The sequence below is a fragment of the Astyanax mexicanus genome, chromosome 12, assembly GCF_023375975.1.
Source record: "Astyanax mexicanus isolate ESR-SI-001 chromosome 12, AstMex3_surface, whole genome shotgun sequence".
Lineage (NCBI taxonomy): Eukaryota > Metazoa > Chordata > Actinopteri > Characiformes > Acestrorhamphidae > Astyanax > Astyanax mexicanus.
The window spans coordinates 12,103,014-12,130,241 of NC_064419.1; the positions used below are offsets into that span (position 1 = coordinate 12,103,014).

General features: G+C 37.4%; 1 protein-coding gene across 12 annotated transcripts in view; it reads left to right on the forward strand.

Annotated features, from left to right (window-relative positions):
- magi1a (membrane associated guanylate kinase, WW and PDZ domain containing 1a) overlaps window positions 1–27,228 on the forward strand; it is a 209,362-nt gene that overhangs the window by 116,375 nt on the left and 65,759 nt on the right. For 5 of the 12 annotated variants that reach the window (XM_049485722.1, XM_049485725.1, XM_049485723.1 and 2 more), the window contains exons 3-7: window positions 11,863–11,982; window positions 20,317–20,526; window positions 21,800–22,046; window positions 25,922–26,002; window positions 26,953–27,032. In XM_049485722.1, the coding sequence (XP_049341679.1) occupies window positions 11,863–11,982; window positions 20,317–20,526; window positions 21,800–22,046; window positions 25,922–26,002; window positions 26,953–27,032 (738 nt within the window). Of the gene's footprint in view, window positions 1–11,862; window positions 11,983–20,316; window positions 20,527–21,799; window positions 22,047–25,921; window positions 26,005–26,952; window positions 27,033–27,228 lie in introns of all 12 variants that reach the window. The other 7 variants (XM_007237014.4, XM_022670797.2, XM_022670799.2 and 4 more) reach the window with 5 other exon arrangements.

Below are 27,228 nucleotides of genomic sequence, written 5' to 3' on the forward strand. Positions count from 1 at the left end.
CTAGACAAGCTCTGTGTGTGTGTGTGTGTGTGTGTGTGCGCGCCAACACACACTGAAAATCTAGATGTTTAGCATCAATGTTTTCATGTTCTTTCTTAAATATTTTATATTTACAAGCTGGTTTATTCAGTAGAACTGTGTTCGAAGGCCTCAGTAAGATTTAAAATATTGATGCATTTAATGTGTTGTAAAAAATATTATTTTTGTCATATTGCCTGGTCTTACTAATTCCCGGATTGGAGAATGTTGTTTCTTGCCATTTGGGTGTGTTGTTTCCTGATAGACAGATAGATAGATGGATGGATGGATGGATGGATGGATGGATAGATTCACACAGTATAAAAACTGCAGCTGTTTTGAGTGATCCACAGAAGTCTGACTTCCTGCAGAAATCTGACTGTATATCATCAGATCTGTCTCTGATCAGAAGAAGTGAAAACGGGTGTGATTTTTGCTTCTAGAAAGTTGGATAGTGGTTGTCCGTAGCAACAGCTCAGAGTGTCTGGCAGTCAGTCTGCTGAGATACATATACTGAGCAACATATGTATGTATATGCTATATACGCCTATACAAATGCACTGCTGCTTCTGTATCCATATAGCATTAGAAATAAATGGAATAGGTGGTCTCCAGTGGTCAACTACATTGGATGGTCTTAACAATCATCAGAAAATTTCAGAAAAACTCATTTTCAGTTTGAGAGGGCTCTTTCTTTTACATTTAGCAGTTTGTTTTTATTGCATTTTTTTCTCATGTTTGAGTTTTTTTTGTACTTTTTCAACATCTGTGACACACCTGAAATTGATAACTCTTCTTTTCCTCCTGCACCTTCGTTTACCAGTGATCTCCCAGATGCACCACACAGTGACATCACTCACTCCTTCACTCCTTTACATGACTGATCACATGACGCCTCCCAGACCACTGAGTATTGTCATCTGAGTATTGATTTCACCTGTTCATATATATAGCTTGCCTGTAGTGTTCTTGTTTCTTTTTTTTGTCTGTGTATGACTATTTTTGTATCTTTGACCATGATTTTGTCTTGCCCCTCCTATTCTGCCTTGTGTTGTTTTTGACCCAGACTGCGTTACCATTCTTAGTACATTAACTGCTTTTTCTATTGGCCTTTTGTCACTGATCTTGCCTGTTATTGATCACGGTTTTTAATAAAGCCTTTTTATTGTTATGTGCACTTGTCTTATCTCTACCTGTACCTGATAATCTGATTCTGCAAATGCCAAGAGCCTGGCAACACAGTATATTAGGGCTGGATGATATGGCAATATATTTCTTAATTTTGGTTGATAAAATATACTTCCAATATCATTATGAACAACATAAAAGCCACCACCTGTCGTGTAAGTAATCATGCTCTGACAGAGCTGGGCAAAATGGTAAAAGTATTATATCATCAACTTAAAGTCATTTTCACAATACACAATTTATCGCAATCACAATATTGTAAATTGCAAAAAAAATGTTTATGATATTGCTGATGTGCCTATCACAGCATATTGTCTATACGATAAGACAATTGATCATGATATGATAAAATATTGATATATTGGACAACTCTACAAAATAATTTAACTATACCAAGTATCCAATTCAAATATATATGGCTATATCACATATCTGTAAACAAGATCATAAATTGTGGTCTTTAATACAGTTTTAATTGTCATAGTTTAAAAAGAAAGTGGGATCTGAGAGCAAAACAGATACAGTGTTTTGAGATTCAGTATAGTACTGCAAAACATAATATTGTGGAGATTGCCGGTTCGAATCCTGATCATTTAGCTTGTCATCAGCTGCCGAAGCCCTGAGGGAGCACATTTGGTCTTGCTCTCTCTGGGTGGGCACAGTAGATGGCGCTCTTTACCCACATTACTCCAAAGTATGATGTCGATCAGTACAGGGCGTCTGTGAGCTAATGTATCAGAACCGAGTCGCTGCGCTTTCCTTCGAGCACGCTGTGATTCTACTCTGCAATGCTTCATCAGCATCAGTTTAAAAAGAGGCGGTGACTGACTTCACATGTATCGGAGGAAGCATGTGTTAGTCTTCACCCTCCTGGTGTTTTGGGGCATCACTAGTGATATGGGGAGTCCTAATAAGTGGGTTGGGCAATTGGCTGTGTAAATTAAGGAGAAAATGAAAAACAAACAAAAAAACATAATAATGTGATACTCAAGTGTTTTTCTTACACGATTTCTTTTAAATACTGTGGCACCCATCTAGAAAACGGATATAGTAGCAACCACCCGGCATCATCATAGCAACCACCTAGCAACCATCATCAGCTCTGGTGGTTTATGATTGGATTGTTGTCTGTGTCTGTGCTTATAGAGAAATGGAGCAGGATCGTAAGAGTAGCAACAAAAATGATATTCTGCTCATTAGATTGCTTTGTATCTTTTAAATGACTGATTCTGCGTTCATTTCTTGTGATAAATGTGGGTGTCAGGCCTGTATTAATTCAATACATGCTGAGTCAGGACTTCATGATATTGACAAGATATCACTCTGTCATTATATTGTCATTATATGATGAAGTAAATTACTGAAGCTTTGATTGTTGTGGGTGTGTAGATGAGGAAAGAAGAGTGGTACAGATTGGTTAGCAGCTATGTTGCAGCTTCCTGCAGCTTACAGTGTGGAACGCAATAATTGCAGCATTGTGCTGTGATGTTGCACATGGAAAATTATACATACAGTATGATGCACAGCCTCAGAGAATTAAGAGAACTGCTTTTAATCCACTATAAAAGAGTATGCATGTGTGAATACATTGTATGGACCAAAGAATTGGGACACATTGTAATTCATATTTTTTTGGAAATTAAAGATAATAAAACTGAGTTTTTTCAGTTTTTATTGGAGTAACTGTCTCTACCGTGCACACTAACCTTCCCACACTGTAATCCCTGCAGCAGAGCAGTAAGGACCTGTAATACAATTAGCTCATTTGACCGAGCAGGCGACCACACTAAACACGAATTAGGTGTCAACCTTTGACCCAGTGGAACTTGAGCCAGTAGTTAAATAAGTGGTACATTTAGGCAGTACACTACTAAAAGACTTCAGATTAGGTGTGTAGACACTTTTTAGATACTTTTTAATAGCGTGATCTCTTAGTGCTCTGATTGCGTTGCTCTACAACAAAAAAGAAAATTCACATTTTGTTCATTTTTGAACTGACACATTAATAATAGAAATATAAAAGGCATATCAGTACTGACTGTTATCAGTACTAGGCCTCAATCAGGATCTCAGTGACTTGTGAAGGGCCATATTGTGATGTTCGGCTGATGGAGTCAGAACATTTTTAACCCTATAAATGTTCTGTTTAAAGGTCTCCTTCTGTTAAATCTGCTTTTTCTTGTTCTTTGTGAAATACTATAGGTCTCTCTGAGTTGTATATGATGCTGCACATGAAACTGTTTCTCAGCCTCCACTGTCTGCAGCAGCTAGTAAAAGAAAATCCTCAGAAATACGAGTTGATCAGAGAGATGTAAGGTGTCGATGTCAACCAGTGAGTTTATAGCCTCGCCCACTTCGGCTCAGGGCTGCCCACTAGCATAGCTTACAGCTTCTGTTTACAGAACTAGTTAGCGTTAGCTATCTTGTGTAAGGAACTATAGGTTTAAATCGGATCTCCGGTTGATTCTATGTTTTACCGAGACCTTAAATATACACTAGAAAACCATGGTTTGACAAGGTAGCACAACTCGACAGAAAAAGACAGGCGCAAAGCATGTGCCGTTTGTGCCAAATTTAATAGAGCAGAATCTGGGGCATCACCGTGGTGAAACTGGCCAAGCACCGAATAACCGTGTCTAAGGTAAGAGTTTAGTAGCGTTATTTTAGCTGTTAAAACGTTAGCAATGCCACGGTGAGATCTTTAACATTGTTACTGGCTTTCTTAACCGCATAAACTGAGTCCAGATCTGGGAGTGTACTTCCTATGATCCTCTGCACTGTTCTCACCTCCCAGGTCAGGTCCTTCCTGTCCTGTACTGCACAGCTGGAATACCGTAAAGTCATCCAGAGACAAAGGATGCTTTCGATTGTGCTTATATAAAAGTTTACAAGTACAGCGCCCTCTATAATTATTGGCACTCCTAGTCAAATGTGTTAAAAGATGCCTTAAAATAAATGTAATTTTTATTGCAGAAGCATAATCTCACTTTAAAAAGCAACCTTCAACTCAAGTGAGTAAAAAAAATCCTGACTAATAAATCATTATTTTTCATAAAATTACCTGTTCCACAATTATTGGCACCCTCAACATTTTTTTGGAAATTATTATAATAATAAACTTTATTCATAAAGCACCTTTCATACATTAAAATTTCTGTACATACAGAGACAATAACCTCAGGATAAAAAGGAAAAAATGAGGAACAAAAAGCAGTAAAAGTGAAGTAAAATTAACAATTAAGATAAGACAATAATAAAAATAGTAAAATGTAAAAGAACAAATACAATAAAATTAATCAAAATTACAAAAGGTAACATAAAAATCTAAACCTAAAACATCAAATGGAAACATAAAAAAATAAATCAGATATTGATGTATAATAATACATTTAAAAAATATATATATTAAAACAAAGTTCAGCTGCTTTTTAAAACTGTTTGCTGATGCAGCTTGTCTGATCTCAACTGGTAAGCTGTTTCTTTTTTTTGGTGCATAAAAACAAAATGCTGCTTCCCCTCTTCTCTTCTTATTAACTTTAGGTACTTTAAGCAGAATGGGAGAGCTTAAAAATAAATAAATGCATTTGAATAATTTGTGTCATTTCTACTGTAGTTTATAAAGTGGATCAAAGTATCTAGGAACCTTTAATAATCTAGTAATTCATCACTTTCTGTTTCCCTGGGGTATAAATATGGTGTTACACAGAGGCCTATTTTTCGTACTCACTCTTAAACATGGGAATAACAAAAGAACACACTATTCAAGTAATGCAGAAGAGTGTCGACCTTCATAAATCAGGCAATGGCTACAAGAAAATAGATGCTCACCTGCAGATGCTCTTATCTACAGTCAGAGCAATCATTAAAAAGTTTAAAACATCTGGAACAGTGACTAAGAAGTGAGAAGGATGATAGGAAAGTAAAACGTTATCCAATGCTCACTGTAAGAGAACTGAATCAAAGGGTGGCATCTTGGGATTACCCAAACAACCATCAGGGAGGCACGCATATATATAATATAATCATAAGCATAAGCATAAGCATAAACGGGTGGAGTTTTAGATGAGACCAAGATACAGCTTTTTGACAACAAACAGAACGCATAGGAGAAGACCCAGGACTCTGGATGATTTAGAGAGTTTGTGCAAGGAGAAATAGTGAAAGATCCCTCTTTCTTTATTCTCTCATTTTGTAAAGAGTTATAGGAGAAGATTAAGTTCTGTCTTGTTGGCAAAAGGAGGTTGTAAAATGTACTAACACCAGGGGTGCCAATAATTGTGGCACACGTGATTTCATTTAAAGGATTTATTTCTTAATGTGTGATTTTTTCCGAACCAAATAAAGGCACTTGAATAAAAGCTTATATTTTTCTTCTTTTTTACATTGTTGTCCTATATTATAAAAAAATGAATTTATTAGAAACCAAAGAACACTTCTTAAACAGGGGTGCTAATGATATGCATAATAATATGTATTATATATGTTGCTGTGGTTGTGGGGAGAGTCCATTCTACTTGAGTTTCCTCAGAAAGAAATGTATTATAGTGGTCATCTTTATGAGGTGTGAGGTGTTAAAAGTCCAGGTGAGATGAGCTGTATGTATTGTGGAGTTTGAGGTACTTGATGTTGTTCACATGCTCCACTTCATCTCCATGAATAAGTAGGGGGGGGCATGTGCAGTTCTTTTAGTTGTCCTGTAGTCCACAATGATCTCTTTAGTTTTGGTGGTGTTCAGAACTAAGTTCTAATCTGAGTTATTATCTGAGCACCGCTGTACCAGGTGGTGAATCTTCTCTCTGTAGTGAGTCTCATCGTTGTTTGATATGCAGCCTATTACTATGGTGTCTGTCATCAGCATATTCACAGAGGTGCTTAAAAAGTCATGTGTGAAGAGGACTGGACCGAGCACACAGCCCTGTGGAGTACTGGGGTCAGTTCTATTGAGATATAATCAGATATTTCAAGGTGTGAAGAGGCTGCAGCTTTGTAAGCCCTTGAGATGTTAGTGTAGACCTGCTCCTGTCAGTTATTGCCTCTGGTTGGTAGGTAATGTTTTGTATGAAGGTATGAAAAAGTCATGAAAAGGCCTTGAAAATCATGAAAATGCATTGGTTAAAAAGTGAAAATGCAAATAGTGACACACAGTAGCTCACAGCTTTAGTTTAGAATCTGTGTGAACCCTAACTTTTTGTGGCACATTGTAACAGGTCAAATATTTCTTAAAAGCTGATGTTTTTAATGTAGCAGCACAGTTTTTGATGATACAAGTAAGCTGTGGTCAAATTGGCTCATTCATAAAAGCTAAACTTGGTAATATAACTAAATAAATACCCTTTTTTATGTGAGTCTAAATCATCTTAATCAGCAGTGTTGTTGTTGAGCTGTACCTGGATTTACACTTCTAGAACATGAGCTCTTTTGCCTTTGTGAAATGTTCCCACCCAGAGTAAACCCCCACCTGATGGAAACCCTGAATCTGAAAGGGCAATTCTTTTTCCATGGAGTGCATCTTAACTAGTCTGAATAACAATAGAGATTCGGCGAGCGCACTCACTGTAAGACAAAGGAAGAAGCTCATAATGAAGGAAGTGAGTGGTGAGAGACAAAACAATGGTTGTGAGGTTCAACTGCCACCAGCTTCCTGGAACAAAGGCCAACTGGCTCCTGTTGGATCCCAGCAGATGCACAAAAGGAAGCACGAAAGGAAAAAAAAAGGTTAGATAGTAGCCATATTTGTGTCAGACTCCATCCTTTTCATTGGGAATGAAAATGTAGAAGTTCTCAAAAAACATTATGCGCTTATATATTTGGCTAACCTCTCGTGGTGTAATTTTTATATAGATACGAGGGTTTAAGTTTCAACTTAAGCTTTTTACTTAAGTAAAAGTGTAAAAGTACTGGATTTAAAACTTAATACTTAAATTATAAAATTAGAAAAAAATAAAGTCACAAATAAAGCTTTCTTTAAATAAGCTTTAATAAAACTTTGGTCGCACCACAGATTCCTATAATGCACTACCCCCCTCCTCAACACAATTTTTTCTAAAAGCCATAAAAGTTATAATGTTATATTAAATTGTAAATAATGTTAATACATTTCAGATGCCCTAGGATGTTCCCTGTTTCAGCTGCATATATGCCCATATATGAAAATTAATGCATTTTAATAGGTAAAATCTAAATATAATAAAGAAGCTTACTTGGACTAAGTTTGTTAGGAGTTCTCTTAAATCTCTGCACGGATCATCTTCATACTAGACTACATACATCTGCTATGTTCTTGCTGGAGTGTGGGGGGGGGGGGCATGACGTGTGCAGGGGTGATGGATCACAGTATGAACCAATAGGGTGTCAGAATGGTACATGTTTATACCTATTATCCAATCACAATCAGGTTCACTCTACCTGAATGGAGAGATTTATCTGGATAGGGGTTTTATTGAACGATGAGAAGCCAGAAGAAAAACAAGCTGAAATAATATAGGAGTAACGAGGCTGTTTTTAAAATGTAAGAAGTAGAAAGTTCAGATAATTGTGTGAAAATGTAAAAATAATTACTCCAGTAAAGTAAAGATAACCAATATTTCTTCTTCTGTAAGTATTACTCAAAGTTATATTTTAATGCCAGAAATAACTAAATGCTTCAGTATGCTCATATTGTACAGCTTCACAGTATTTCTGGGTTTTTCTGAGGTACGATGAGTTTTATTTTACTTCAAAGGATGATAAGAAGCATGTTATGAAATGTGAGGCAGGTTCTGTTTCTCTAAGCTGCTCACGTAGCCTTTGTGTCATCCCACTGTGCTGAAGGTTTCAATCCCACCTCCTGCTCATATGCATTAGAATGGGTCACTCAGACACAGCTGTTGTAAGAAGTGCTGACAGCTGCAGGCAGTTGTCGTTTTGGTGGCTGTGGATCTGGGAGCTGGAGAGAAACGCTGTGGAAACGCTGTGGGATTGAACCTCCTGTAAAAACTGCTTCTCAGAAGCACGTTTAGAGCTTGGGGTATGCTATCTAATGTTTTTGTTTTGGCTGGACTCTGGACTTTTCTCTGTATTGTATTGTTTACTTGCTGCCTCCTACTGTTTTGTGATTGATTAGCTGTAAGTGAGTCATGTGCTGTTTTTCTCCTCAGCGCTGATAAAGACTCAGAAAGCTTGTAGATGATAAAATGCTGTAAACATGGCTAATATTAGGCTTTTGTTTTGCTTGTATTTTACAACTTTCCTTTCTTGGCATATATACTCAGTATCTTTTACTCAGTATCTTGTGATTGATTAGGAAAAAGTGAGACATTTCTTTCTTGTTTTATTACATTTTGTTAACTAGCCTAAAAATGCTAATGCTAAAAATAGCAGCTAGCGTTAATGTGGCTGTGTTTATGTTTTGGTTACTCTTATAGGGGCTCTTCTCTATGTAAAGCTCACTGGATATATGGTAGTTTTACTATAGACACTGAATTTTTTATTCTTATCTAATATGTTACCTTTGATTTACCTTGTTGTTTTAAATTCTTTAAATAATAACAAGTAATATAATGTATATAATGTAACTTTAAAAAAAAATCCTAATAAATAGGGCTGGGTATCAATTTTTTTTTATTTGATACTGTAAATTTGAGACTGATATCCAAACAATACTTTTTTGATACCTTTTTCTTCTTTTTCTTGTAGCAAAAAAACAATACAAAAAGCAATAATTATTTGTACACAATGTATTAATTTAACAGCCGACATGCTTGTTTCATGTAAGATATAAAAATAAGGTTTTAAACGTATTTAAATTAATAAAAAATAATTTAAATAAGTTTAAATGATTTAAATAAAACAAATACCTTTTTTATGTCAAATTTCAATACCCATCCCACTAATAATTATTATTATTATGTTTTTTAATATTTATGTATTAATTACTGCTGTAAGACTTTGTTTTAATGTAGCATTCCTTTTATATTACTTTATCTTTACTTTATATTACTAAATCTATATTGTGGCCTTTACTATGAGGCTAATGATGCTAACATAAAGCAAATTTCACGGCTGATATCACAGATTGCCAAGTGCATCTGTAAATCATTACATTTTCCTCAAATCAAATATAGTTGTCAAATCTGTGTGCTGTTATCTGTAAAAAAAAAAAAGTAATATAATACAGGAAATTGACAAATCCTGCACCTAACAGCTGGGGTTATGCATAGGGCTCAGCCAGGATCTACTACTCACTCAACTAACAACAATAGCAAAACCACTACAATCTGATACTGGCTCGACAAGAATCCAGAAGCACAGCCTAACACTATGTTCATGGTCCATTGCCTCAACTGCCAAGTAACAGACCTACCAAAAACTAACCTATGAACAAACAAAATCCCTCCTTAATCTAAGCTCACTTCCTTTAACTATGACAACACACTTACCTAAGCACAATCACACACAATAAATCACATTATAAGTTGCGTGAGCAGAACACAGCAACCACCACCATCTGATACTGGCTCGACAAGAATCCAGAAGCATAGCGAACTATGTTCATGGTCCGTGCCTCAACTGCCAAGTACTCAGACGTCTACAAAAACTCATGAGACAAATTATTACAAGAGCAGGACCACACCAATCCCCTTCATCCAAACTCTAACACAAACTTCAGTGCAAGCTCTTCTCAGGGGTCATCAGGCAGGCACCTTCCTTCGTCAGTGTTTCGCTGAATTAGGCCCACGACACCTCCAGAAGGCTCAACAGTGAAGTCTGGCGTCCCAGACCCACCCCCCTCCAAGCCTGCTGTAGAAGCACAAACTCATTCCCTTCCCCACGTAGCCTCAGCCCTTCTGAACCACAACCACTGACTAGATCTTTCAGCTACATCTGACAACTCCTTCACTACAGTCCTTAGCACACAACCTCTAATTCCGAATTCAGACAGCAGTCTTGTGGCAGACTTCGCAACAAAGCCTCTAGTACCTACCTCTACCGGTCTAATATATGCTTGCCCCCCACGCTCTCTCACCTCAGCCACCAAGTCTGTATACTTCAGCCTTTTCCTTTCATAAGCTCCATCTACCTCGTCTTCAAACGGAACAGTCAGCTCTATAAAATACACTATCCGCTTACTTTCAGAGTACAACACTACATCCAGCCTCAAGGTTGTAACCAGAATGCACTCTGGGATCTGCAGTTTACTACCTACATCCACTAATAACTTCCAATCTCGTGCATTGGCCCACTTACCCGCAGTTTTCAAGCACTGTGCTGTTTCTCCACTATGCTGCCCCTCACGCACAAACGTGATTACCCTACTGCAACCTACCACGGGCATGTTATTAACTTCTAACCGTTTCTTATCAAGCGCACCTGCAAGAGATCTAAGTACCTGATTATGCCTCCATGTGTTGCGCCCCTGGGATAGACTCACCTTACATGCCGACAAAATGTGCTTCAGCGTGCCACTTCCTGCACATAGCTTACAACTTGGATCCTCACCCACCCACTGAGCAAGGTTTTGTGGCGTTGGCAGAACATCATATGTAGCTCCCAAAAGAAACTTTATACGGCCTGTATCCAATCCCCATAACTCTCGCCAGGTGATTCTCCGCTTCTCTACACTTTCCCATCTCATCCACTGCCCCTGTTTATTTCACAGATTAAAACCTGTATTTTGGCCATTTTCAAGGCAAGTGTGTGTTTAGTTTGTTTCCTTGTTTATTTGGTTTCTGCTCAATCCTAGCTGCTGGTCAAAAGCTTCCAGACAAAACAAAGACTCTGAGTTTGAGTCGCCATCCAGGTTTCTAAAATAGAGGCCAGCATTGTTTTTATTAGGGGACTAGGGTGGCATTAAGGGAGTTGTGCTACCTGTCAATCCGTGCTACCCTAGTGTATATTTAAAGGTATAAATACCAAAAAGCACCATATCAGAAAATGCTCCTGGCAAGTCTAGGTAAGACATCTAGATAGGCTAAATCACTGTACCAGGTAAATTTAAGGTCATATAGATTATTAGAAATCAAAAAGTTTTATTATCCATTTACAGTTTTGTAACTATTAAGCAGGTTGTTTAATGCACCCAAGGAAAACTGAATTACCTGAAAAACACATAATGTGGGTCAGCTTATGCACGGTACCTTTAAGAAGCACATATTGATGGGTAGCACAATTCTACAGTACACCGGAAATAGCTATGTGTATCAATCTTGATAGCTTCTTACACAATATTGCTCAAGAAGATTAACTAGCTAGCATTAAACAGAACCCTTTAATTGATTTTGTGAGTAAATACTAAAACACTGAGATAATAGGAAGCTCTAGATATCCGTTAATTAGCATTAGATTTCGTGTTTTACCGGTTCCCTTGTATTAATCACTTTTATTTTGACATGTCTGTTTGTATGTGGTTTGCATTGCCAACTTTTATTTTGACACAGTTGTGATGCCACTGCCGTCCATGGCCAGGAGTCCAAAACAGTCCAAGAGATCATAACTGACTCTCTCACAGTATTTCTCTAGCTGATAGTAACAGTTACAGAATTGGGAGTTAGTGTTCTCCTCCAAGCGTGTTGAGCTTTCCAGTGATCCAAGTTAATTAGTGGCAGTTGGCTCTGTTCATCCAGTCCTCAAATATTTGCCATCTCTAAACTTTCCTTTCTCTCTCTCTTCTCTCTGCAGGTACCACCCGCCTCCCCCGTGACGGCGAGGTTCCAGGGGTGGATTACAACTTCCTGTCCGTGCAGGAGTTCCTGGACTTGGAGCAGTGCGGAACCCTTTTGGAAATAGGAACTTATGAGGGTAAGCAGAAATGCTTGTGCCAGCTGTGTTTAGCATTTACACATTACACCTGCATCAGCAACATCACACACCACCCTGCACTGATCTGCTGGGCAGGGAATGGAAACGGCTGCTGTTGGTACACAGATGTCATAGAGTTCAGACACATTTGTACAGACTGAGAGGAGAAGTTTGGCTTGTGTGGCCACAGTTGGATAGGAGGGGTAGAAGCACACACACACAAATAATGAAGCATGCTGTCCTCACAGTTCTTCTGGTGGGTACTGTCTCTGGCTCTGAGGTTTAATCTGTCTGCTACTGTGTATGGGCCTGGCATCTCTCTCTCTCTCTCTGTCTCTGTCCTAGTTCAGTTAATTCATGAGTATCTGCTTTATTGGCATTATATTTGTATTGTAAGATTTAAAGCTATGTTCACACTAGCCTGGCATATTGATGGTGTATTTAGATCAGTGGTACACAAAGCATCCCAGGATGCTTTGTATTCTAACAAGATGACCTCATTTATCTATAAGGTTTCCTGTATCTGTAATTTCCTAGCATTACATCGGTTAATGTTTAGTGTTTTACATGTTAGAACCTGTGTGTAAGCTACACTTCAGTCCTTCACTCTCAGAATTACAGTTTTATCATTATTATCACCAGTTTGACTGATCTGTACTACGGTTAATAGATAAATAAGGTAGTAAACACTGTAGTTCACTGCTCGACTGCTTTTCCTCTGTGTAAATTCCGATTCTGAGATTCTCAGTAGGATAAAATACTGTATTAACCAGAAACAATAATCAGTTAAAATGCTTATCATAATAGTAACTTACACACTGTAAAAGAGTGGAGTGAAGAACAAATGGTGAAAGATATGAGGACATGTACAGGGGTTGGACAATGAAACTGAAACACCTGTCATTTTAGTGTGGGAGGTTTCATGTCTAAATTGGAGCAGCCTGGTGGCCAATCTTCATTAATTGCACATTGCACCAGTAAGAGCAGAGTGTGAAGGTTCAATTAGCAGGGTAAGAGCACAGTTTTGCTCAAAATATATAATACACACAACATTATGGGTGACATAGAGGACAAATTGTTGGTGCACGTCTTGCTGGTGCATCTGTGACCAAGACATCAAGTCTTTGTGATGCATCAAGAGCCACGGTATCCAGGGTAATGTCAGCATACATTAACTGTGGACGCTGTAAGACTAAGCAGTCTGAAAGGGATTTTCGGGTGCTAACCCAGATCCAGTATCCAAAATATATAAAATCACGGCAGAATTCAGTGTGCACCTCAACTCTCCTGTTTCCACCAGAACTGTCCGTCACCACAATAACTTATAGTGGTCTAAAACCAGGTGTTTCAGTTTCATTGTCCAACCCCTGTGTATGTGTGTGTGTATTACACGTCTTGAGTACTGTGTATAAATAAGTTTGTGTGCAGTAGCTGCATGTGTTCCTGTGAAATTTGTAGGTTGTAGGTGGTAGTTGGAAGTTTTAGTTTAGTCATTGGTGATACACAGTCTACAAGGTTTGAGAAGCACTGATCTAGATTGTACCCAGATTAAGTTTTGATCATCTGGACAGCCAGAAACCACATGAAGTCTCATTTGCAACCCATGTAGATATGATTGTGATGTCCAAACATGCAAACCCAATCTGATCACTTGCAGATCTGATCTGATTAATGACACAGATCCACTTTACTTGCACTATATGTCTGAATGTTTGTAAACACACCTTCTATTAAAGGCATTCAACATACATTTGACGTCTAGTCCCTGTAGAAAAATAAATAATGCCGATTAAACCTATTGGCACCATGCCTAACGCCAGGCTTGGTCTAGAGAGCTGTGGAGAGCTGTAGAGCAGCAGAACTGTGTTCTCCACACAGTACTCAATCCAATTATTTTGTTGTATTGAATACTTTATTTAATGAGACAAAAAAAATATTTATTTTGTTTCATTGCAAATTTTTGACCAATAAAAACAGTCAGATCAGTTTTTGTGTCTGTGTGTATAACAGAACCCACTCTAAACAGATAGCTTTAGCTGTTTTGACAACTACTGATGTGTTATGATTATTTAATAGTGTGTGTGCTATGATTTCGTTTTCAAATATAAATAAAATGTGTGCATTAGTGTTTTTATGTGCTGTTCATTTCTGGGTTAGGATCTTTTTTGTTGCACAAGTGCAAGCAAATTGCTTGGTTTTAGAAGCACTGAAAAAAACAAATGTTTAATGGAGGAGTGGTTTAAATGCAGTCAAAGCACAATAACCACAGATATGGTATTGTAAAATAGTTTAACCCTGCAAAATCTAAAGTTTTTATTAACATCTGAAAAGTTCCTTACTGTGGCAGCTGAGAATCATGTCTGTTATTGGTGCCAAGAGGATTCCAGAGGGTGCTGGAACTGGATTAAAAAGATAAAAAAGATGCTTTATCAATTGAAAATCCTGGTTTGATCTTATTGGTTCCTCTGGACCAGATTGGGTCATCCCTAGAAAAGTTTAAGGTACAGGTCCATGTAAAAAAAAATACATCATTGAAAAGTTGCTTTATTTCAGTAATTCAGTTAAAGATGTGAAACTCGTATACTACAAAGATGATTATGGCTTATAGCCAATGAAAACCCAAAAATCAGTGTCTCAGAAACCAATTGGTATTTTTGGCAGTGTGGGCAGTGTGCAAAGTCCTGCTGGAAAATGAAATCCACATCTCCATAAAAGCATGAAGTGCTGTAACTGATTTTTGGACTTGATATAACACAGTGGATCAACACCAGCAGATAACATGTCTCTCCAAATCATCACTGATTGTAGAAACTTCACACTAGACCTCAAGCAGTTTGGACTGTGTGTCTCTCCACTCGTCCTACAAACTCTGATCCTTTATTTTCAAATGAAATGTAAAATTTACTGATGGTCAGTGATGGTTTGGAGAGTCATGTCATCTGCTGGTGTTGATCCACTGTGTTTTATCAAGTCCAAAGTCAGTGCAGTGTTTCATTTTTTTTGAGAGGCACCTTCACAGGAAGTTTTTTTACACAGATATGTGTTACTGGTCTGCAATAGGTGTGTTTGTGGTTGGAGTTTGATGTGAGTTTTATGGAAATACTAAAAAAAAATCTAAGAACAAAAACTGTGAGCAGCTGCAGATCTTTTCATCAAAGGCATCAACAACATGTGTGAGTTTTAATTAAACCAGTTGTTGTCCTGCTGGATCTGTTTTAGCTGGTCTGTGCAGCTCTGTTTGTGAGCTGGTAGCGAAGACTTTTTTCTTTTCTACTCACTTTAAATCTCAGTGACTGACTGAAGCTCCGCCCCACACGTCTCCTCCTGACAGATACAAGGGTACGTTCCATCAGAAGTTTGAGTTTTTAACAGGCAGCAGAGTGTAATTTTGACGTATTGCCCGGCACTGATGTCTGCTGTTTGTCAACACAGCATTCATATTGAAATCAATTGAACAGGTTTTTCATGTATACAGAAGTGCCAGGATGAATAAGGTCTTAACAAATAGACAAAACAAAGCTGAATGATTAATAAATCTAAGCTAAGTGCCATCAAAAAGTCTTTAGGTAAAGTGGGAAAAAAACTTGTTTATGTACGAAGCTAAGAGTAATATTAATCAGTTGTATGTATTTATATCTTGATTTGGGCTATATATTAACTGAAGATAACACAGGGCCCTCTATTTTAGTATTCTATAGCACATCGGTCAATTGCATATTGCGCAGCTGGATTTAGGGCGAGTCTGTGTGTCTTTGATAACGTGAGAATGTAAAACATATGCTTGCATGGCTTAAAACGTACAAAAGGCATGTGCTAATTCTCTTAATTAATCATGGGTGTGTTTTGGGCGTAACATGAAATAAACCATTCAGTGTGCCAGTTGTCATTCCCTTTAAGAGACAGGTTTTTACTCTTTTGGATGTCTCAGTAGAGGATACTGACGTGCTTGTTCATGCTGTAAAGGTATGCAAGCAGCTCATTTAAGGGAACAGCATGTTTTTTTTTTGTTGTGACTATTTTAATCAGTCAGGGTTTTAATCAGTCAGTGGCGTACCTGTGTTTTTCACCACCAAAATAGCAACACGCCAGAAATGTACCTGAACACACCTCACTTCCAGACCACCACACCCATCAGTGTAGATATATTCCTAAATGCAGATGCACTTTTAAGGGCACGGGCACGAGACATAAAAATAGACTGTTGACAGGGTGTAAGATAGAATGAGTATCACAACGCGCCTTGTGCAGGATGTACGGCCCATATAGTCTTCTTGTCTACTTAACACTACCAGTTGTTCTGTTGTTGATGATGATGATGATGATGATGATGATGATGATACAGCTTTATTCAGAAGTATCAGACAAGCTCAGACACTGACAGTAGCCAGACTGGAGCCTGGCACTGATGGTCCACACCATGGCCCAGCACCATGGTTGACTCGACAGCCCAACCTGAGCCCCACTCGCCTCTTAACTCAGGGTCTAACTACTTAAAAATACAAAGTGGGCAGGAACAGAATGTTTATAAAGAAACCAAATATGGTCAGTTTTCCAGATAAAATCAGCTAAAATCACAGCTAAAATCAGATCTCCAGCAGACCTTTGGAACAATATATTGATAACTATCTAAGGTCTTTATTGATTTCACCTGGATCAAGAAAGCCCAAAAAGCATGTGACATCAGTATTTACACAAAAATGTTTATACTGGTAAATATAAGACAATAATACAAGACATTATCCTACACATTCATGAATTGTAACCTGACACGATGGCTTTGGAATGTCCACAACTGTGTGTTTTATGAGGTCTTATCTTGTGTGTAAGTGAGTTTGAGCACTGGCTAGGAGGCTCATGGCATGCTGACATGAAATATAAGATTCTGTAATATTACTTCACTGCTTTAGTCCACATGTTTATTTAACCTCTGTTGACCTTGTATACATTAGCTTTTCCAGAAATGCATGTGTAAAGTGTGTCAGTTTTTAGTGGCTGCTCAAAGCATGAATTAGGGCGTTTTCACTCCAGCACTTTCAGTACTTGCAGCCGATGTGTACGTCTGCGCTGCACATTCTGTGTTTGAAAGCACAGCGTTCTGTGTTAAAACAGCTTTAAACTGCACAGATATACATGCTGGAACTCAAAACCGTCTCTCTATATTTACTTTCAGAGGAGACAATGTGCTTGTGTGGTTTATTGGTATGTATTTCGGTGCGTTTAAGTTTATGCCTGTGTGAAACCAAACCAAACAGAGGGAGAAAACTCACAAACTCATCAACTGATCCAGACCATAGAAACAAACTATGTGAAAACGCCCATAAACTTCCAAACTCTAGGGGGAGGCCAGAAGCAAGAAATACAAATTCTTGTTTATATTCTTTTGCTTTAAATATGTTGACAATAGCATTTAGCATAATAATAATAATGGAACTATATTAGTATATTTATAGAATTAGGGTCATAATAATTCTGATAATTATTATAACAATTACTGGCCATTATTAAGTTCTATAGCTGCCTGTTACAGCTGTAAGAAGGCCGCAATTTATCTACCTTTAAACCAGCACTGTCAGAACTGACCCATCATGCAGCCATTAATTTAACAACTAAATCTAGTCTAAAACCACCAGCATCCACATCTGGCTCACTTCAGGGCCATCATGGTAGTGGTAAGTAGACCACAAGTGAATGACAGGCCTGGCCCAAGTTCTGGCTACATTGTATATGTTGCTATCAGGGTAGGAGTGAAACTGGTACATGGGTGTGAAATACTTCTCAGACCTTGAAATGATTAATGCTTTCATATTTAAATCGCGTTTAAAGGTGACTCAGATTTACACCTGCACTGTTATGTGCATAAGCCTGAATAATCTGAATCCACTCTGTTTTAATTCAGTTTAAACTTGTTCTGACAGGTGAAGTAAAAAACAATCATTTTCTGGTTCCTTTGGCATCTGTCAAAGAGTGGGATGATACAGATGCTGGGCAGTCAGGTGTGATGTTGATGTTGATGTGTTAAAAGCAGGAGAAATGGGCAAGAATCTAAAACATTTTGACAAGAACAAAATGTTTGGACACACCTTCTCTTTTTCTATGGGTTTTCTTTATTTTCATGACTATTTACATTGTAGATTCTCACTGAAGGCATCACAACTATGAATGAACACATGTGGAGTTAACATAAAAAGGGGAAATTAATATATATATATATATTCTTGTTTCTTCAAAATAGCCACCCTTTGCTCTGATTACTGCTTTGCACACTTTTATCATTCTCTCAATGAGCTGCAAGAGGTGGCCACCTGAAATGGTTTTCCAACAGTCTTAAAGGAAGAGTTCCCAGAGGTGTTTAGCATTTGTCAGCCCTTTGCCTTCTTCACTGTGTGGTCCAGCTCAACCCAAACCATCTGGATTGGGTTCAGGTCCGGTGACTGTGGAGGACAGGTCATGCTGTAACTCCACATGTGTTCATTTATAGTTTTGATGTCTTCAGTGAGAATCTACAATATAAATAGTCATAACAATAAAGAGAAACACATTGAATGAGAAGGTGTGTCCAAACCTTTGGCCTGTATTGTATGTCTGATTGGTATAAGGCTGATACTCATGAAGATGCATGAAGCAAGCGAACATGGTGTGAACATGGTGTCTGTCTCTTTAAGTGTAGTCTTGTGTTATTAGATGCTTTGTGACATGATTAAAGCCATTAATAAAGTAAATAATATGACAAATTCATATGGCAGCGCTAAATAAAACAATGAAGATCTTTCTTTCTATCCCTCTGTCTCCATGTGTCAAACACTTTTGGTGTTTTTCAGACGTGAAAGTGGAGAATGAGAGTGTTTGTTAATTTGTCTATATATGATCATACAGTTTGTTTTGGTTTCACACCAAAACAGTTGAATGAAAAACGATATATATAATGTATGCTTGTTGCTGATGCTGGTTTGTAGAAAGGTGTGTATTGGACGTAGATCCTAGATGGGTTTGTCAAGATGCCTTTCCAGATGTTTTGTCGAATACTGCCTCCCTGCCAGTATCCAACACATTTTCCAGTCTGTTCACATCGGCAGAAAAGGCCTAGCAGTATTCTCTTAGATTTCTTTTATTTCTGTTTATAAATAAAGGTTAATCTACAGTCACAGTAGATATGTACATCACCAGTGTTATTTGTTGTATCTGAAGAGGATTTTGGAAAAAACACTGATTCTTTTTCTTCTTCGATTGTTTATTTAGTGATGATAGTCTGTCTCAGCTTCATTTAATTGGTCAGAAAATCTGAAGCATCTAAATAGGTGCTTTCACACTTCTGATGAACCAGACTGAAACCCCCACTGGCATCAAATTTTACCATTTTGGCCCATAGGTCTGGACCGTGGTTTGTGACACCTGCTTCTGATCTGCTATTTTGATTCAGACCAAACTGGAGGTCCTAAGCAATTCAATTAAATTTTATTGACATTATATATATATATTTAAGAGACAACTTAAAAATGTTCCTTTGTTTTTACCTAATTGAAAACCTCTGGAATATAATCAAGAAGAAGATGCCATCAAACCAAGCTGAACTGCTTGAATTTTTGCACCAGGAGTAAAGGCATAAAGTTATCCAAAAGCAGTGTGTAAGACTGGTGGAGGAGAACTTGTCAAGATGCATGAAAACTGTGATTTTATTGGAAAACCAGGGTTGAATATGAATATGAATTTGTTTTCCTTGCATTCTTTAAGGGTCTGAAAGCTTATTTTGTTATTTCAGTCATTTCACATTTTTTGACAACAAATGCTCTAAATGACAATATTTTATATTTAGAATTTTGGAGAAATGTCTGTAGTTTTTAGAATAAAACAACAATGTTTAGTGTGAGTAGGTGATGGGTATATTTTTAATGTTAATATTAAAGAGATAATGTGGAGCCATAGCTAATGCAGAAACAGGTTCTGCAAACAAAGTAGATGTAATCCTCCCTGAAGTTAGAACAGTTTGGAAGAGAAATGATTGGGGACAGACTGCAGACTGCACTGCAGTATTGGCTCTTTGACACCTCGACTCAATCGCTGGAGATACAGTAGAAAGAGCTGGAAGTTAAGCAGTAGCTGTCTGACTTCTATTAATGTGCATATGTATGTGTGTGTCTGCCAGTCTCAGGCCAGAGAAAAGCCTCACTGCGTTCCTTTCCAGCCGTACCGTTCCTGCCCACACATTGTTCCAGACCGTTCTGCTGCTCTACAGCACAGGAAGATCGCTCTCTCTCTCTCTCTCTTTCTCTCTTTATATTCTTCTGCTCTTTTTTCTTCCTCTCCTCCCAAACATTAATGTCCTCTCTCCCTGCTTAGGTAACTATTATGGAACACCCAAACCACCCAGCCAGCCCCGCTGCGGGTCAGTGATTTCCCAGGATGCTTTGCGAGACGGCCTTCCTGGCTCCCAGAATTCCACGCCCAAGCGCACCAAGTCCTACAATGATATGCAACATGCTCGAGTAGTGCCCGTTGAGCCGACGGAAGATGCAGACTTCACCACAGACATGAACAACACATTTACAGGTATGTTTCTATAGCCTTATTTAAATGTTTTCTGGAAAAAAACCTAAAGATAATGCTCAGTCCTAAATAGCATGTCAAATATCATGACCACCTTGTTACTGCACTCACTGTTCATCTTATCAGCTTCATAGACCATTTAGACGTTATTTAATGTAAATAAGTGTTAATAATTAAGAGCCCTATCTTCTGCCCTGTGTAAGGCATGTTGCAATGCCCATTGCTATCTTTACACCTCGCCAACAGTTTCCACCTACGTCAATGGTTAAATAGCAGTGGTGCTTTTGAATATATCTAGGGCGGTGTTCTGGAAGTGAGGCATATTGCTCTCTTGGCAACAGAAAACACATTTGCACCACTGACTGAATACACCCAATGCTATCTTGGCAGTGAATTGTCAACACAGGTGCAATGCCCAAAACTTGTACTATTCCTGCTTTTTTACAAACACATGAGCATACAGCAGTGCACAAACTCAACCTTTACATCAACAATAAACAAAATAATGAGCTTGAAAAAGCAGGTTAGTTTCCTCTCCTGAGAAGTGTTGGACAAGTCCAGGTAGCTGCATTGTTAAAATAGCAATTTGCCAAAGTCAGAGCACACCTGGCTCTTAAAGATAATGGTAAGTGGAAAGTGGAAAGTGACACGCTGATTGGTTCATTATGCGTTTTGAGTCACACAAGGCATACTTTTCCCATCGTTACGATAGCAACGACACACTGACATGCCCTTAATCAAGCTGCACAGTTCGCATTTGATGGCTCGCCTATAAATCACTAAAACAGGGCCACTTCTGCATTATTTAATGTGCTACTAATGTGCTACCTTTGCAAATGAACAACAGTGCAGAGACCCATCAATACTGATGTACCATCTCATGTTTTTAATGTATTGTAAATCATATTGCAGTCAGAGCAAGCAACAATATACAGTAATCACAATACTAGTGTTTTTATCCTATGCCGTGCAGCCTCAGTGTGTGTGTGATCTCTAGCACGTAAGATCTATTAGCATTCTCCTTGAGTCCTGGCCCACTGAACCTCTTTCAATGGAAGTCACGGGCAGTGGGCCAAGCAGGAGGGTTTATGGTCTCAGCTTCTCAGCTTGTGTGTGAGTGTGTGTGGAAGTTTGTGTGGGTCTGTTTAAGTGTGTGTGTATATGTGGAGTTCTTCTTTTCGTTTTTCTGTTTTTTTGTAGTTTGTGTTCAGATTTGCATGGAACCATAAATGTCTTTCTTCTGTCTCTTCCTGACTTCTCCTTTAATATTACCCAGAGTTCTTAGCGCGTAGTCTCTTCCCCTCTCCCTTGTTGTGCACAGGAGACTCCAGCCGGCAGGAAGTGCACGGCGTGGTGCGAGACAACGCCCCCTCCAACGCGCTCAGCAACGTGGCCTTGTCTCCCCCGGCAATCATGGCCAGCTCCCATCACCCTCAGCTTCCTCCAGAGGATGACCCTCTCGGCCCATTGCCAGACAACTGGGAGATGGCCTACACAGAGAGCGGCGAGGTCTATTTCATAGAGTAAGAACTTACATTAACTTAAACTACATTACCCACACTGCAACAGTTTATAGGATATATATATATATATTAAACAGTAAATAACAGTAAACAGTATTTCAGACAGTTGTGCAAGGAGCGATGCTTTAATAACTTTATACACTTCAATAACTTCAACTTCATGCAGACTGTTAGTCTTTACCAAAAGACATTTGGTTCTGGAACTGGGTCTATTCAGGCCTATAAGAATCTTGCTTCTTTTAAGTGAACCAGCCCATGTTTGCACCAGTGAAATTTCTGGGATAACATATAATTCACATAGAAAATATTGTCACTGGCCTAATCACAACATTATTTTATGTGAAATGGCAAAAAAAAAAAGTTCAAAACAGTGTAAAAATACATCTGAACACCTTTAATTTAATTCAGTGAGAGAAATGAATGTGTTGTTGTCAAGCAGATTCAGAATGCTAATTGCAATGATAACTAATACAGAAGAACAAAGTCTAATTAGAAATAAACAAGGTCTCTTTTTTGCACAAAATGAACACAAGGACAAACTGTACTGAAAATATTCATTGTACTTTAGGGAATAATATTTGTGAGTGAAATTTCTTATCTAATACATTTTTATCTCTCTGTACGTGTACACTAACATTCATATCCAGGACATGGATATTGTATACAGTAGTAGGTAGTAGGTAGCAGAAGGAGTTCATATTTTATTTTCTAAAATAAAAGGAATACCAAAACTAAGTAGGTAATTACTATTTTTAATTTAAAGTTCTTAGGTTTTAGCTCTATTTACTCCCATGCATAGTGGACTCACTCGTGAGCTCCCTCTAGAGTTTAACAGTGATATAACAAGGCAAACAGGAAGTGGTCAGACTCTCCATAAACGTTTAGCTTCGGTAATGCCACTGCTCTCGACTCCCAGTCGTCGACTGGATCAGATATTAAGCATGCCAAATTAAGCATCTGTGACTCGTCTGCAAGTTTTTTGTCTGCGATCAACAAAAAACTGCCGGTAACTAAAAAAACTGGGCTAAAGTTGTGTAGTGTGAACCTGGCAATAGAAAGAAACCTTTGGAGGAACCCATCCTTCTCTGGTCAACCCAGACAGTACAAAACAAATAACGCAACAAAACCAATTGCTGACACACCATTTAGGAACTGTCAGCTGTATCATATTCCCAAGCTTTATAAACTATCTTACCTCCAAACCTTATTTGTATAGTATAATACTGATCTATCATTGACCTCTGTAAGAATCTGTTTAACCAGTGCTCACAAAACATAGGAAGGCTATTAGAAGATAAAAGACGTGGCGTACAGCATGAATATTGATGCAGTGATTGGTAGATGTTAACACACCTGGAATAGTTCCCCTACTTCGCCATTGTCAAAGGAGATGGCCCATTAGTCTGTAATGTCACTGGGGCCATCTCTGCCCTTCCCCTCACATCAGTTTTAAGTCAATTCAAATGCAAATATTAAGAAAGAAGATTTACTATTTAGCTCAGGGGAAATGTGGAGGTCAAGATATGATCTAAAAGGCCAAGAAAGCATTTTAATGAACTGCATGGATGCTGTAAATAAGGGAAAATCAGAAAAACCTACGTGACCGTCAGAAACCTGCTGTAATATTTAACTCAAGAATGTCAAGAATATTTAACTATTTTTCTTTGTAGTGTTGCCTTTATGGGTCAAAACAAGGAAATGTTACATATTATTACAATAAAAGACAATGTTATTATGTGATAGAGACTTACTGTGCAGGTCAATGTTGGCAAATACTGTCAATCTGCTGATTATTATTTGTAGCTGTTTTGTTTTAGCATAATTTGTGTTATTTTGGTAATTTGTTACATTGTGTATACATTGTGTATACAGATTATCTTTTATTATATTTATAATATATTATAATTGTTTGTTTCTGGAAATCATGCCTGAAGGGCTAGTTGATAATTCTAGTTGATTGTCTAATTCTAGCACAGTTCCCCTCATGCTGATTGATGTGCACGGACCACGAGATAAAACAATAAGCCAAATTAAAAATATTAAATTTCGTCCTGAGCTTTTCATGCTGCATTAGCACCGACTGTGTTTCTGCAGCAGAAAGAAGCATTTCATTTGCACAAGATAAATTTACTTGCTTGAATTAATTCACAAGCTGGTTCTCCATAAGTTGGATTAAATAAAATCATCAATGATTAGTTGGCAGTTTGCTTGCTGATAATGCATATAATAAATTCTCCTGCTGGACTCTCTGACAGTAAGAAACAGAGCCTGATTGATGTGCACTTTTGCCACATAGCCCCTAATGTTCTTGCAGGCTCTTAAAGGATGCAGGTATGAGTGAAGTTAGTTCATCTGATTGGATATTACTGCAGAACACTGAACCACATCTACTGATACACTGCTCTGTGTAAGGTTGGTGCTTAAGGTTAGTTTAGGGAAAATATGTATTACACACACTAATGTGCCATATATTTGCATTTGTACTGTAACTGAAATAGTATTTACGAATGTTTCCTGCGTAAATTACTGAATGAGAAACATTCATAAGGCTGTATAAGCTCTTCATGCAGTAGGACTTTTAAAACAACTAATTTAGACATATTTAGGCATTTATAAAGGCTTATTACAACTAGTACACTATCAATGTAGTTACGTATGGCATATTACACATAATCAGTGTCATTTCTGTCCACAGAAAATTACATGTATAACTTTGCACACAAAATAACTTTAAAATTGCAAAAGTAAGGTATGTAATAAAAAAACTACTTAGAACACTGAAAAAATAGCCTTAGTTACCTGTCCCCACTCTAACTATAAACATTACCATGAAATATAATTATTAAATCCTTCAGAGATGTATTTTTTTACATTGTTGTGTGACTCCAAATCCCATCTATGCTTCAAAAATATTTTTTCATAATAAATCCATAATATTAAAGTTAAAATACACACTTTAGCTGTGTCCCTGGGTTTCACTCAGTCCTGTTACTGTAACACATTACCCCATCTGAAATATCTGAACATTCTACAAGTCACATCTACAACAGGAAGTGACATCAGCTGGTTCATCTGAAGATCATGGGAAGACCAAAATGAAGTGTATATTTGATCTTATTGTAACTATGAGTGAGGAGGTCAATCTTAACACTCATTCCTGTTACCTAAATTAATTCTTAGATCGTATTTGTTATATTTTTGTCATTTAGCTTTTGTTGATGTTTTTGCTAATTCTATGCTTAAAAATTCATTCCTGTTACTTTAATTCCTGTTATTCAAAACACAAAATGTAACAGGAATGAGTGCCAATCAATCATCAATTATTTAAACATGCAGTCAGCCATTTGTTTTTTCATAAATAAAGACTTTCTTGAAAGAAGATAAACGAAATAAGTGGACTTGCTTTTAAACATGCTTTTTGAATGTCACATGAGTTTTGTAAATGTCTTCAGCTCAGGAACCTTGTGAAAAATAAAGCTGTCTGAGATTGAACAGTACATGTTTTGAATAGGTAAATATATGTGTTATTAGGTTCAGGTTGAAAAAAAAAGATAAAAAAAATACAATTTTAGAAGAGTTACAACAAGCAAATCGCACCTATTCAGTGGAATGGCCCTTATACAACTTTTTTACAAGGGCTAGCATAACTACGTTAATTTGTATAGTCTTGTAATTTTTTTAGGGATTAGTTAAATTATTTTATTATCAGTTAATAACTCACTTACTCATTTAGTTCATAATAGTAAACAGTAACACTCTTACTGTCCTCACTTGAATTGCACTTCTCTCATATTTAGCTTGCATTTGGTCAAATCTGACAGAAAGCACCACTATATTTGCTTCATTCTCTCTACTCTTTTGTTGTTTCTCCACAGCCACAACACAAAGACCACCTCGTGGATGGACCCTCGTTGTGCGGAAAAGCAGCAGAAGCCTTTAGAGGAGTGTGAAGATGATGGTAAGAGGAGAAAGCATGTTCTGCCTGATTGAAAACACTGTAGTAAATCACTTTAACCGTGGACCAGAAAATACTCTTAATACTATTAACACTATTATCTTAGTGTGGCACTAATATTAAATGAATCAAAACAACATATTCTATGTTAGATATATAAAATATAAGACTGTGACATTCTATGAGCTTTGTGTTGCTCATTATGGCATATTTTTCACTCCCCATATCCTGTAGATTGTATGGTGTTATTAAAGGTGTTTTGTCCAGCAGAGGGAGCACTTGATCATGAATTGTTGAAAAATACAGGCTTGGTCTAAACGGCTGTACATTTATGACCAGATTCTTCTAATAAATACTGTATTTTCAATAAGATATTTTCAGACAACTACAGAAAGCTATTTAATCCAGAATCTATAATACGGCCTGTTTCAGTCAGTGTAAAATTGCGTGTGAGGAGGCAAGAGGGACTAAAGGTGCGTCAAAACAGGATCAGAGTCAGATATATATATTTATGATTTCAGTGATTCAATTGAAATTGGAACTGGAATGTCTCATTCTAAGAAATAGTGCACACACACTCACACACACACACACATCACATATGTCATAGACTAATGTCATTTTTAGATAAAAAAAAAAGAAAAATAAACAGATTAATTAAGTTGGAGACATACTAATAAAATATATATTTTATTTTTGTGTTTTTGCATCTCAACCAGACATGTTTCAGATCTGATGATGCTGCCTGTCTGACATGTTTGTAGAGTAATAAGAAAATAATGGCTGTATTATATATGGGTGGTTGGTCATTGATGTAAATAGTAGGAAACAGTGCCACCTAATGGAGACTGGTGGGGTTACTTGTGATACATTTTAATATTATTTATTATAATGACTGTGATTATGCCTCATCAAATCAAATAAATTCCATGTCTTTTTCTTTCTCCCTTTTGCTCTTGCAAACGCTTTATTTTCCATTCCTCCACTTGGAGAAGAAGGGGTACACACTGAGGAACCAGACAATGAACTCGGTAAGTTCTGTTTCTCTTCCTTTCTATTCTTTTTTACTGTTGTATATTATTCAGGGTTGTAACAATACTCAAAACGTTCAATTTGATTTTTTGTTATATTTTTTACAGTGGTGTCTCAATGTAATTGTTTAAACTCCATATAATTTGCGTTCATGTAATTGTTATTAATATTAATGTTTTTTTTTTGTGTTAGCTT